The sequence below is a fragment of the Aulostomus chinensis genome, chromosome 20 (genome assembly GCF_037954235.1).
Source record: "Aulostomus chinensis isolate RoL2024-O1b breed Wild chromosome 20, RoL_Achi_v1.0, whole genome shotgun sequence".
Lineage (NCBI taxonomy): Eukaryota > Metazoa > Chordata > Actinopteri > Syngnathiformes > Aulostomidae > Aulostomus > Aulostomus chinensis.
Window position 1 is genome coordinate 23,716,693 of NC_141339.1, and position 12,808 is coordinate 23,729,500.

Genomic DNA, 12,808 nt, shown 5'->3' on the forward strand with positions numbered 1-12,808 from the left:
CTATTAGTGGTGTTACGGTACGGGTGCTTGGAGCGTCCAGTGCTGACCGTAACATACTTGAACATTTTATTCACATATTAAGAAGGTAAAAAGCTTCAGAAAAAAACAGACGCCCGATAGGGATGTTGGGATCGCATGACGGGAGTCAATGACATCCTGGAAAAGAACGTAAGGTCGTAACTTCGCGAACGTGGCGCTTATGAACGGGTGCGTGTTTTTCTTCACAACTGATCTCCATTGAAAACATCCTCAGAAGATGTTTTTTCCATGTCAAGTTCAGTAGGGGAGCAGATTTCAGGTCAGTAAGTCATTAATGATTCATAGGCCCTCAGTTTTGTCTGGCAGGTTCATGACTGATTAATGAAGGGGCGTGGCCTGTCTGCTTGTCTGTGTAGTGCCTGAACCAATTAGAGTGCCCATCTGACAGCTGAGCCAATGAGAGAGCGGAATCTGATGAGTCGCTATGAAGAAATTAGAAGAGTTTACATCCCCCCGACAGGGAGACTGTGCACTTGACAAACAACATGAGGTTCTCAATGTGTGGTTCAGGGCTCCTGCAGCACCTTGCAGCGGTTCTTCCAGAATCCATGGAACAGTTTAGTTTCCCTGAGGTTCCTCTGTTCAAAGCCGCTCTCACAAGCATCTGAAGGAGACGCCTGACCCAGTCCCACATTCAGATGTACGATTGTTCAAGCAGTGTCTTCAACGTGTGCCTGATTTTCTGCTCTGCTTTTTAAATTCCTTGTTATTCTTCTGTTGTTGCCGAGCTTGCGTTTCCCCCGGGTTCCTCAGATGAGTCTCCAGGCGTGAGTCGCGCTGGCTCAAGTGATGTACAACTACAAGCTAGAGTTTAAGCTAAAGAAACCTTTGGAGCTCAAATGTCAGCTGGAAAACCGAGGCTAAGACTTTCAGCTAAATATAAGCTAAATAAATAAAAATATAAGCTACAAAAATCACACATATAAATAATATATAAAGTTAAATTACAAACTAAATTAAACTGAGGCTAAAATGAGCCACAAGAAACAGCTCGAAGTTGATATGCAAGCTAAAGGATGAGGGGACAGTAGGAACAACGCCAAGCCTCATTGTGAACTGATCTGGAAGGTCAGCTCAGCGGTGCAGGACAAGAAGAAAAGCATGGACAAATAGATGAGTTTTTAACGAAGGGACATCTGTTGGATGGCGTTCAATGAAATATTAATGAATTGCATCCAGACAGGAAAGCAGCTGTCAGAGAGGAAGTCTGTACACGATGCGGTTTCGCTGATCCTGTCTGCTACGAGACACTAAAATCTTGATCTTTTAAACCGCTGCTTCAGTGGAGTTGATGACACGACCATCGACTTCCTTTTATTTGCATCAGAAGTTAATTTACAGTCGCAGTTCAAGTTTTACTCGAGCAAAAACCTACCGAAACATCACCGTGTCGTCGGCATACAGACCAACGTTACATCAACTTACACGAGACATCGACACAAACACCGAAGTGAACACTGAGTCCTTTACAAATGTTTAAAATGTGTTCACCAACTTCCTCTGCCTGTCGCCATGTGTTCCCCTGACTGCTGTCATGGTAACCAAGTGACTTCCTGACTCCTGGAGGAAGCCACTGCAGTCAGCACAGGTGAGGCAGGATGGATACGCCAGTCTGATGGCATTTCTCTTTTGTCATGCCAGAGAAGTGTGAAGATTTGAGGCCAGCACGGGGCAGCTGGTCCTCAGGTCCCTGGAGGTTGTCCTCCATGGGGTCTCTCGGTGTCTGTCCCGGAGTTCAGGTCGGAGGAGTTCCTGGCAGGCTGCATCTTGTTGTGGCTGATGTTGGATGATGTTCTCTGCTGCGACCGGAGGCAGAGCTTTGCCAAGCCTCGCCTCAGCTCTTTGCGTATGTTGTCGCTGGACAGGACGTAGAGGATTGGGTTGACGGCGCTGTTGACAGTTGACAGTCCCAGCGAGATGGTGTACGGAGTGTACATGGTGGTCTCGAACAGACAGCTGTCCCCCAGCCAGGGGAAGTGGAAGATGATGGCTCTGATCAGCAAGACCATGTGGTACGGGGCAAAGCAAACCAGGAACAGCAGCACCACCGCCAGGGACAGCCGCCGCACACGCTTCTTCTGCCCCCTACGCAGTCCCGTGCTGCGCTGCACGTTCGCCATGATGCCGTAGTTCGTCACCATCAACAGCAGCAGCGGTATCGAGAAGCCGATCACGAAGCGGGCGTAGTAGAAGCCTGTCACCGTGGCGCTCTTCTGACTCGGCTCGAAGCAGCGGCCGTCCCCCTCAGCAGCAGCGCCTTCTTGCATGGTGAAGACTGGGAAGTGACCGATGACAACCAGGAGCACAATGGTGAGGGTGACAGAGACAGCCAGCCGCATCCGGCGCAGCCCGCGGGACTCCAAACTGTAGACCACGGCCAGGTAGCGGTCGCAGGAGATGCAGCACAGCAGGAAGATGCTGATGTACATGTTGCTGAAGAAGATGTAGCCTGTGAACTTGCAGGCAGCTGAGTTCCACTGCCACCAGTGACCTCGGTCCACGTAGCTCGCCCACAGCGGCAGCGTGCACAGGTAGGTGAGGTCACACAGGGACAGGCTCAACAGGTAAACTCCCAGCACATTCTTCCTGCGCACCTGCTGCAAGGTCAGGTAAGTCGTCAGCAGGTTGGCTGGCAGGCCGACCGCCAGCACGGTGCTGTACAGGAACACCAGCGGCAGGCGGTCCTTGTCGTACGGCTGCGTGCACGTGGTCAGATTCTTGTTGTCGAGCGGAGACGGCGTCTCCATCACTGGCAGCGGGTGCATGATGCCGAGACCAATCAGAATCAACCGCGGTTCTGCAACACCAAAAACAAAACAGTCAGCAGATCAAACAAAGCGAGCGAGTGTCGCGTTCTGAGCTGAGAGGAGTTTGTCTCTTGTTTTATGAGCCACTTTAGATCTCTCCCTCAGGAGCCGACCAGTGACCAGTGACCAGTGAAACCAGTAGCTGATGGTTGGGTTGTTATTTCTGCTGAGGTGAACCTGATGAGCAGCAGCACCACAAACACAGAGGCTCTATGGTTCCGTTTCTGCGTCTGTCAGCAGGTGAGAGTGACCTCATTTCCTGGTTTCCTGTCTCATGGTGACGGTTTGCTACAAATGTCCCCCCCCCCCCATTGTTTGAAATGGAGGCACATGTTTCTCCTCGGGTCAGAACATCTGGGTTTCCCTCAACTGATTTAACCTCATGCGTTTTCTCACTTCTTCGTTGACGAGTTTCGTAGCAGAACAAACTGCCGTCTCTCTGACAGGACGTCTCCACCCACAGATTTAAGCTCTCGCTGGTTAATTCTCCTCCTCCTCTCCTCCCCCCATCACACGTTCACGAGCAGAGGAGAGACAGACGAGTGTTTTCAGCGCTGCGTTTCTACTGAGCGTTAAAGCTGCAGTGGAACCACGTGGAGCTGAAAAAAGAAAGAAGCCATCAATTATTCAGTTCCACCTCTAAAAAAAAAAATCCATGCACTCAAACTGTCAATCAGTGTCAGAGCTACGGGAGCGTCCAATCAGGTGCCCCTGTCGCTGGGGTGGGTGGGGCACAACCTCAATAATTAAATGTTGACCTCCCCAGGAGCTCCGGTCCTCTTCTTCTTCTTCTGCAATCAATTTTGTTCTTCGTGCGCTGGAATAAGAGGCCAGACCCTTGGTCACATGACTTTAGCTGAACTAGACACGGGATGGGCAGCAAACAAACAAACAAACAAACAAACCCTGGACGTTCACGCTCGCGCTCGTTTCTTGTCTTTAGTTTCCTGTCCAGAGAAGAAAAAGTGTTGAAATCCGTCCAGGACGTGGCCCGCCGGTCCTTCAGGTTCGGGTCTGGAACCCTCACCTGGTTCTGACCCAGGTCCTGACGCAGGCTGGTTGTCGTCACGAGTCTGGGATTTTTTCGTAAACCTAAATCATGAACCGGCTCCGAGCGATGCGTCCGAGGGTCCGATCAGTGACGTCAGTGACGTCTGATCAGATCCGTTGATTTCAAACACTTCTGATGGAGGTGGTGGTGATGAAGGTCAGAGGAAGGTCGAGCAGATGTTTCTCATCTTCTTCATCATCCAGTGAATGAACGACTTCGACCAACCTGCGCGCGCGTGTAGATTTGGTTGTGACGTCTGAGACATGAAGGTGATGAACCATCACCGTCCAAAGAATCATCAGTAAATACGACGTCTGCGTCAAACTCCGGTCATTTTACTACCAATGACGTGGAAGAGAACTTACCGGAGCTCGAGCGTCGTCCACGCGCCTCCTCCTGCTGCTCCACTCTGATGTGAAACGAAGAGCGGCTTCAGTTTGAGTGTGTGTGTGTGTGTGTGTGTGTGTGTGTGTGTGTGTGTGTGTGTGTGTGTGTGTGTGTTGGTGGGGGGGGGGGGAAATCCGTCACCTACACCACAGGAACTCAAAGGTCCGTTCGTCGAGGTCGGTCACGTGATGATTCTGTAAGATTCAAACAACAAAGACCAACTAAAATAAAACGTCATTTCCATTTGGACATAAATTACAAAAAAATAGTTGAATAAAACTGTTGGAGCAGTTTGTGGTTTCACTTCTTTTCGTATTCACATCCTTGGCTGATATGATTATTATTACATCATTTTATTATTATTATTACATCATTTTATTATTATTATTACATCATTTTATTATTATTACATCATTTTATTATTATTATTACATCATTTTATTATTATTACATCATTTTATTATTATTATTATTACATCATTTTATTATTATTACATCATTTTATTATTATTACATCATTTTATTATTATTATTACATCATTTTATTATTATTACACATTATTATCATGGTTTATTAGTATTTTATTATCATTGTTGTTAACATTAAACTGCATGTTTCTTTAGTATTATTTGTGTTTTTTATGATGGAAGTTTTGGTTCTGCTGATGTTTTTTGAATGGGCCGTCAGGTGCAACCCTTACAGATGTGGGTCGAGTGGGAGGGGTCTTATGGGGGGGGGGCATATGTTTTTGGTTTGTTTTACCAGGGATCAGGGAGCTGCTGTGTGTGTTGGATTCTTCCTCGTACGAGGAGACGAAGCCGTGAGGGGTCCTGCTGCAGGCTCAGGCCGGCACTGGTAGTGAACCACGTGAGGCCTGAGGACGCCTGCCTCTGAGCCAGACGATCAAACACCTCCTCCCAGTTCGAAGGAACTCTTCCGTGGTGAATGGACCGAATCCTGCCGCTGGGCGCTTTGCACCAAGCCAGTCAAACCAGAACACACTGGGACGCTGCACCCACCAGAGATCAACGCTCCAACTTGGACGTCACTTGGCTGCCTGTACTTCCTGGAGTTGTACACCAGGGGGCAGCCAAGAGACCTTGTTAGAAGCTGCCAGCATCTTCCCTCTGAACGTGGGTCCCAGAGAGCAAAGACACTCCTCTCTGGACACTTTGGCGCCGAGCACAAAGTTTCCTCAGCTTGCATGGACAAAATGACCACCTGGCCTCAGTTCAGCCTGAGGACCTGAGTGCACCGCCGCCGTTCGCTTTGTCCCTTCCTTGTTCTGAAGTCGGGTGGACGGTCAGGACGATGGAGGCTGCAGGCTGTCCCTGCTCTCTGTAACGGTGAATTAATCAACCCAAACACATCTGTTGGTCTGGACGTTGAATTGCTGGTTCGACCTGATCCCGGCGGTGCCAGAGCGGCCGTTTGTTTCTGGGTGATTGGCCAAAGAACCGTGACACCAACCAAACACAACCTCGAACTTGAACCACAAGGAAGAAGGACAACTGTTTGTGTCCTGTGGTGACGCAAACATCTCAGGTACTCCACACCAGTGGATGCAGGGACCAACGTCCCTTCACTTTGACAAATTGATGAAAAAGAATGCGCGGCAGCAGTCACAGGCTCGACTGCTGACCCAACCCAAACACACAGTGAAGGAACGCCAGTTCCGGGCCACAAACAGGCGAGCCGCGGGCCGGAAGCGGCCTGGGGGCCGCCTATTGAGGATACCTGATCGAACATCACCTGAACACATTTCTCATGTCCGGAGTTTTACCACTGCAACTCTGTCAAAGTTTGTCCGATCAGAAAAATGCCAACGGTGTTGGAAAGCTGAGAATTGCGAGCATGTGCACATATATTAGAAATATTACGGTAATGTGGAACCTGCAACTTTGACAGACGAGTGAGAAAAAGAGCGAAGGAAGAGAGGAAAAGTGGAGCGAGCAGAAGGGTGGCTTGAAAAAACAATAGCGTCAGACAGCGGTGGCGTTAGGGGTGTGTGTGTGTGTGTGAGTGTGTGTGTGTGTGTGGGTGTGTGGGTGTGGAGGCGGCTCTGAGCTGAGGCGTGGGGAGAAGAGGTGTTTGCAACTGTTTCCTGTGTTTAGCTCAACTTTATTATTGTAATCATTTGACAGTGTGTGTGTGTGTGTGTGTGTGTGTGTGTGTGTGTGTGATAATGTCTCACACATTTTATCAGTATCAGGATTTTTCTAAAAAGTGGAAGCGCTGGAGCATCTGACAAAGCAAACGTGTTTTTGTAGTTTTCTTCTTTCAAACTGCTGACAGTTCCGTCGAATGTGGTCATCAGTAACCAGAGGCTGAAAGGTGGAGTTCAAGTGCTCCTGGGAAAAAGCAGCTCTCAGACTGACGGCGTCCCCTGACAACCAAACATGTCCCAATCGACATTTTTAGCCTCACAGGATCAGAGTTTACATCCACAGCGCCATCTTGTGGTCACCAGCTGATATTTCTTCCTCGGAGAACCAGAACACACCGTCAACGTTCCTCAGTGTTCTCTGATCAGCTGTCAATCAATTATTGATTAAATATCCTCCACATGAAAGACGCACGTAGCCTCTGCTCACGTGCTGGCAGGTTGGATGTTGACGTGACTGGGACACAAAGATGAGCTGACCACGCTCAGAGGCGCCGCCAGAGACAAACAACCAGCAACATAATCATAAGAATCCTTTAGAAAAATATAAAAAGCTTCAATATCATGGGAGCGAGCGAATCCAAATCATCAGACTTGATTGCTGGACAACACACGCACTTCAATTGTACCATTTAATTAATATTTTTATTGTATTTTAATAATTTTAATAGTTGATTCATCTTTTTATTCCAAACATCTTCCAAGTCACATGACCCCACAATTCCAAATTACCAGCGAGCGAGTTGATCCACGAGGAGACATCACCACGTCTCACAGCTTCATACTGAAGGACCCCTGCAGGGCCCCAGCTCTCCCACTCCTGCCAGTACATCCCTTTAATGGTTTTGTTGACCTGCTGACCTCTGACCAGGTCACCTCACCACCGCAGACAGGAAGGCGGTGAACCGCAGTGATTCATTTATTGAATAAAATGGCTCCTACGTATTTCTGGATCTGGATACTTGCGTCCAGAGGCTCTCACTCAGCATCTGGATTTTTTAAAATAATTCTTTCCAGGATCTTTTGATGCTGTGTAAGACACACAAGAAACATCTGTTCACACTGCATGTGTGGAGTTTAGGCAGCAGGGCGGCGACAGTGTTCCTGGTTAGCTAACTTTCTCACTAGCGTGTGGCTCACAGTGTTCTGTGGATCAACTAGCTTCTCAGTGGCTACACTCACACGCACTTAATATTCCAATGATTAATCTGGTTCACTCTGAGAATCACAATATTCAGACGAAGCCCCGACGGAACAGACCAGGACCTACAGTTTGCTAACATTGTGCCCCCCCGATTTAACAAGAATTTCTCCTGCAATGTGTTCTGGAAAGAAAACTGAGTGATATTTTGTTAGTCAACTGTTTCTTGCGCTATCATATGTGTAATTATTGATTAATGTAATTGTAGTTTGGGAAAATAGACGAGCCGTGTCCCTTATTAGCAGCCTACCGGCTAGCGTTAAGCTAACATCTTCACAGGTCGGCCGATAAACAGTAAAGGTTCCTGATACTAAACAAGTTCAGAGTCCAACATTCAAAAAAAGCTAAGAGAATCCAACTAGAAAATGAGGTTCGATTTGGAATGTTACCATTTTCTGAGTAACAGTGGAATTTTAGCGAGTATGAAAATGTAGCCACTGCTAGCGCTCCTCTACTGACTCAGAGCAGTAGCCTTCCCACAAGCTACACGTCTGAGATAAAGCTGCTGAGGCTCAACGCTCGGCGCCACACGTGTCGTATCAACACGTAGAGTTGAGTTTTATAAAAGCTACAACTCCTCAGGAACCAAGTTCTCCTGCTTTCCACCTGCCAAAGGTGAAGTCCTGAAGCTAACGACAGCTGGGTCTGACGTTAGCTTGGTCCATCTCAGTCCACCATCTTGGGTGCGCTGTCGTAAAGTGTCCCCCGGTGGACACAGGAACTGACCCTCATTCCCGCTCTCACCCTAAATGCCGAATCAGCTCGAAAAATAAGCTCCACCCACTCTTTCATCTCCTGGCTGTGACCAATGAGACACGAGCAAGGGCCAGCTGAGTGGACTTCCTGTTGTCACGGTGATGGAGACTCTGATGAAACTGTCATGTTTGTCTGTCATTGAATTGTTTGATGTCATCAGTTCTTCCACCGGATTTGCTAAAGCAGAAGAAGAAAACAGTTCAGACAGGTCACATGATGAAGACTCCTCCTCCTCCTCCTCTTCCTCACCTGGTTGTGGAGCAGCTCGTCGATCTTCCTCTCCTCCACTGACCCCCTTTCCACCTTGGCTCGGTATCCTAGCAACAGCTGCCGATCCTTCAAGTCTCTGTAGGTCTGTTCAAAACATATCAGTGCAGCTGCTCAAGCTCCGCCCCTTATAACTGGTTCCATGAGTTGAAACCACCGGCCAATCAAAGAGCGGTATTGATGGAAACATGAGTGAGTCTTACGTTGATGACGATGTCATGACATTTATGCTTCTGAGCCAAGGTGATCCTCAGGTCTGCATCATCGACCAGGCCCACGTACTCCTGCAGCACCTGTCAATCAAAATGCAGCTGTCAATCATAACATAGTTGTCAATCTAACAGCACGCGACAATGAAAATGTGTCCGTTAATCTAACAACATGCCAGTCAAATTGTAGCTGTCACTCTAGATACAGGTGCCAAACTCTCTGCCTCACCTGTGTGGGGGCGGAGTTTTTCTGCAGGATATCGACAACACGCTGGAAGCTGAGTGGAGACTTCTTCCTGGTGAAGCCGAGCCAGTTCCTGCTGGTGAACAGAGCGTCCACGTCCAGCCACGCCTTCAGCTTCGCCCGCGCCGCCAACGCCGTCACAAAGTACTGCTTCTCTGAGATCTGGGGTCAAAGGTCAGTGGGGTCATTTCCTCCATGAGACACTGTTCAGAGACCTGTCACTCAAACACATGACATCATCTCTCACCTTGAACGTCTGGCGGATGTTGGCCGGGCTGCTGTACGTCCCCTGCAGAGGCAACACACTGGTTCAGCTAATCTGGTCCCACTTCCATGTGACAGCAGAACCTGCTAACCGCTTGGACGCCATGTGCCCCCCCCCCCCCCCCAGTTGATTCAATTAGGCGAATTGATCTGGTCAGTATCATCTTGTTCTACAAAGCTGATTTAATGACCAACATTCACCAGTCAGGTTGAACGGTTGTTTCATAACTCAACAAATCCAGTTTAACTAATCTGGTTGAAGAAAGCCTGCGGGCCGACCTCGGACTCGGCGTAGTGGTAGAAGCAGCAGTAGTACAGCGTGGTGATCAGAGGCATGTTGAGGACTGAAGCTTTCCTGGGAAACTTCTGGAAGATTTCCATCTTTCCTGCCCGCTCAGCCTGTCGGTCCGTTGCCTGGCAACCAAACAGAGGATGAGCCGCAGTTTGACTGTAATCTGGAGTTTGTTTGTTTTGTTTTTTTAAACTGAGCGTGAAGACATTCGATCGACACCCAACAACCGAGCACGAACAAAAACCCGATAGGATCAATCAGTTGAAACAAAAAGAGCTCAAATCAGTCAGGTGACACGGGAACGATCCACTTCCTGCCTGGTTTCTCCAGCGAGGAAGCAGTCCCAACCAGTCCAAACTGGTTTCCAGTGGCTCTCACCTCAATGATGATCTGGCGCTCCAGCAGCGTGTAGTGATCCTGAACGTGAACAGAATCTTCCGCAGAAAATGGAAGACTGGAAGGAAAGAAAGAGCCCACAGTTGATGAGTCGAATCTCAGATTCCACCCTCGGGTGGATGTGCAGGTGTCACTCACCTGATGCAGCTCTTCAGGAAGTCCCGCTTCTTGTTTTCGTCTGTAATGCTAAGGTGTTCCCTATACTGGAGCAGCTGTTGCCACGGAAACAAGAGGAAAGAGGATCGTCTCTCTGTCCGTTCTGATGTTTACTACTACGAGTACTACTGCAGGTACTCCGGCAGGTGAGTACTCTGACTCTGAACTGCTGGTCCAAAAACCAACAGAAGCAAGAAGGTTAAATCAACTCAGGTGAGAACGTGTGGTTCTACTCACCGCCGCGTCCTCCGTCCTGCCCAGAGCTCTGAGGACAAAGAAAGATCCAGTTTAGGTCTTTGTGAGGTCTGAAGACACAAAGTAGCATCACAGCCACCGTCCCACCGCCTCAGCAGCTGCTTCTAATGTGGCTCAGCAGAACACGTTCCTACGCGACAAACTACCAGGCAACACAAGAAGCTCAGCGGGACTTGAGACAGGAAGTTCCCTAATATGGCCGCGGGTGTGACGAGACACAGGAAGTGGGAGCAGACACACACCTGAGCAGCTCCAGCAGCAGCCTCTGGTCTTTGGTTTCAGTCAGGTAGTGGATGAAATGTCTCAGCGCCGTCTGTCTGGACTCCAGCTCCCGGAACAGAACCTCTGAGGACCAAACAGAACCAGTTACTGAGGGAACCCAATCGGAACCAGAACCAACATCTGAAATCATTTCCTCTGGTCTGAATCAGATTCCCGCTTCAGGTTTGGGGTGGTGTTGTTTTTCTAACAGGTAAAAATCCTCCCAGCAACCAAAACACATCACCACCAACGACAGAGACAAGACGAGGGCTCTGGTTCTGCTCAGGTCAAAAGGGTCCAAATGAGCCAGATCAAAACCAGACCGGTCCGGCAGACCCACCTTTACTCAGAGTCCTCTTGAGATAAATCAGAACCTGAGGAGAAGGCAGGGAAGGGGGTCAGACGTTTCAAATCCCTCTGAATGAAGTTCAGGGACAAAATCTGGAGTCAGGTTGTCAATAAAGTTACAGCAGTGATGACGTTTCCGTCGTGGGCGCCAACGGCGAAATCCAGCAGCAGCAGTTTGTCCTGCAGGGAGCGGAACTTCTCCAGAGAGACGGTCTGGAACACAAGCACAGCTCCAGTACACTCAAATACTGCACCCAAATACTGCCGAGTACGAGAAGGTGGAGCTTTTCTCACCTTTCCTTGCTGCATTCTCTGGACCGTCTCCTCCACTGACCAGTCGCTGACGTAATCCTGACATCACAGCATGACATCATCACCAGTAGTCTGACAATTATCAGTCTGACTGATCAGATAAATCAGCGATCAGATCAGCGGTCCGTCGTTACCTTGTACTCTGACTTGGGTTTGCGGAGCTCTGGAGCGTAGAGTCTGGCGGACGACTCGCCGAGCGCTGAAACACAGAAACAGCATTTCACGCGTTCACTCGTTCACGCGTTCATCAGTTCATCAGTGTCTCAGACTCACTGTCAGTCAAAGCCTGCAAGTTTCCTCCTCGCACTTTTCCTGCAGGAAAACACGTCCAACAGTCAATCATTGCTTCGTGTTACCGTGCAGCGCTGTCACATGACCTCCTGCCCCGCCCCCATTCACCTTTGAAGAGCGAGCTCAGAGAGTAGACCGAGTTCGTCTTGGTGATTGCTGGTGTGTCTGTGTATATTTTGGGGAAGGCGGGCTCTCTGTCTGCCCTCTGATTGGACGCCGCCGTCTCTCTGACCGACCAGGAGATACCTGGGGGGACGCAGGAAGCCGCGTCAGAGACACGAGGCGCCTTCAGCCAATCACAGGACAGGAAATAATAAAGGTGTCTTACTTCCCACTGGCTCTCCGCTCCAGCTGACCTTCTCCACATCATCATCATCATCTTCCTCCACCAGCTGACGGATGCTGTTCACCGCCTGCTTCGACTCCCTCAGCTTCCACATGACGACAACAACAAAACAAAACAACGACAGTTCAGAGCCACCGGTTTGACCTTTGACATTTCACAGTATTTACGAATTCACCTATTTTACCTTCATATTCATGTTCAAAATGACTAAAAGATGCGGCGCTGCAAATAACTGGCGTTTAATGAACAGCATGACATCACCTCCACGTCAATGATCAATAGGTTCCAATGACCAATAATCAATAGGTGCTCATGATCAATAAGCAGTCGTCAGCCTCACCCTGCTGAGCTCGTCGTCCTCGTCGTCGAAGGTGAAGGCCTTGAACTTGGAGCTGTTCCAGTAGTCTTCCTCGTCAGCTTTGCTCTTCATCATCTTTCTTCACGCTGTCAACACCAACGAACAACGACAATAATAATGACAATGTTAAATCTAGCAGCTTAGCATGCTAACAGGGGGGAAAAGACAGTCACGTCACAACTTCAACCGTGTTTCATCGTTACATTCACGCCGACGGGATCAGTGACGTCACAGCGAAGCCATCTAACCTGTCGACGGGACACGCCTTGACCACAACGGCACGTTTACAACAAAAATCAGGTGTTTGTGTCGTCACCCGCAGTTGCTGCTTTTCCGCCCGGAAGCTGGCTGGGGAACTGCTCGCCGCGCGGTGGCTGCTGGGAAATGTCGTCAAATGGGAACA

At 49.1% G+C, this 12,808-nt stretch overlaps 2 protein-coding genes across 9 annotated transcripts; both read right to left on the reverse strand.

The window, feature by feature from the left end:
- Window positions 1-297: 297 nt before the first annotated feature.
- On the reverse strand, window positions 298-4,433 carry gpr132b (G protein-coupled receptor 132b). 7 transcript variants are annotated; one of them, XM_086190382.1, is made up of 4 exons: window positions 3,752-4,254; window positions 3,585-3,663; window positions 3,243-3,445; window positions 299-2,836 (listed from the first exon to the last, which is right to left on the reverse strand). In XM_086190382.1, exon 4 carries the CDS (start codon window positions 2,802-2,804, stop codon window positions 1,722-1,724), a length of 1,083 nt encoding a protein of 360 aa, XP_086046508.1. In that variant the 5' UTR covers window positions 2,805-2,836; window positions 3,243-3,445; window positions 3,585-3,663; window positions 3,752-4,254; the 3' UTR covers window positions 299-1,721. The 7 variants fall into 7 exon arrangements, with proteins under 7 accessions (XP_086046510.1, XP_086046511.1, XP_086046508.1 ...); XM_086190383.1 differs by lacking the exons at window positions 3,585-3,663; window positions 3,752-4,254 and adding an exon at window positions 4,263-4,385; XM_086190379.1 differs by adding an exon at window positions 4,263-4,385 and having other exon boundaries at window positions 3,243-4,153.
- Window positions 4,434-8,429: 3,996 nt separating this feature from the next.
- On the reverse strand, window positions 8,430-12,759 carry vipas39 (VPS33B interacting protein, apical-basolateral polarity regulator, spe-39 homolog). Of its 2 annotated transcripts, none has more exons than XM_086190376.1 (19): window positions 12,654-12,759; window positions 12,388-12,491; window positions 12,030-12,132; window positions 11,810-11,947; window positions 11,684-11,722; window positions 11,545-11,609; window positions 11,393-11,449; window positions 11,219-11,311; window positions 11,091-11,124; window positions 10,732-10,834; window positions 10,472-10,499; window positions 10,217-10,290; window positions 10,061-10,136; window positions 9,670-9,804; window positions 9,374-9,415; window positions 9,112-9,288; window positions 8,877-8,966; window positions 8,656-8,760; window positions 8,430-8,583 (listed from the first exon to the last, which is right to left on the reverse strand). In XM_086190376.1, exons 2-19 carry the CDS (start codon window positions 12,478-12,480, stop codon window positions 8,563-8,565), a joined length of 1,473 nt encoding a protein of 490 aa, XP_086046502.1. In that variant the 5' UTR covers window positions 12,481-12,491; window positions 12,654-12,759; the 3' UTR covers window positions 8,430-8,562. The 2 variants fall into 2 exon arrangements, with proteins under 2 accessions (XP_086046502.1, XP_086046503.1); XM_086190377.1 differs by having other exon boundaries at window positions 12,609-12,748.
- Window positions 12,760-12,808: the final 49 nt, after the last annotated feature.

Excerpts from the sequence above, each read along its gene's own strand:
- gpr132b (XM_086190384.1), bottom strand. The coding sequence starts at position 2,804 with ATGCACCCGCTGCCAGTGATGGAGACGCCGTCTCCGCTCGACAACAAG.
- vipas39 (XM_086190376.1), bottom strand. The coding sequence starts at position 12,480 with ATGATGAAGAGCAAAGCTGACGAGGAAGACTACTGGAACAGCTCCAAG. Across the intron at positions 11,723-11,809 it reads TCTGAGCTCGCTCTTCAAAG|GAAAAGTGCGAGGAGGAAAC; the intron begins GTGAATGGGGGC and ends GTTTTCCTGCAG. Across the intron at positions 9,416-9,669 it reads ACCACTACGCCGAGTCCGAG|GGGACGTACAGCAGCCCGGC; the intron begins GTCGGCCCGCAG and ends TTGCCTCTGCAG.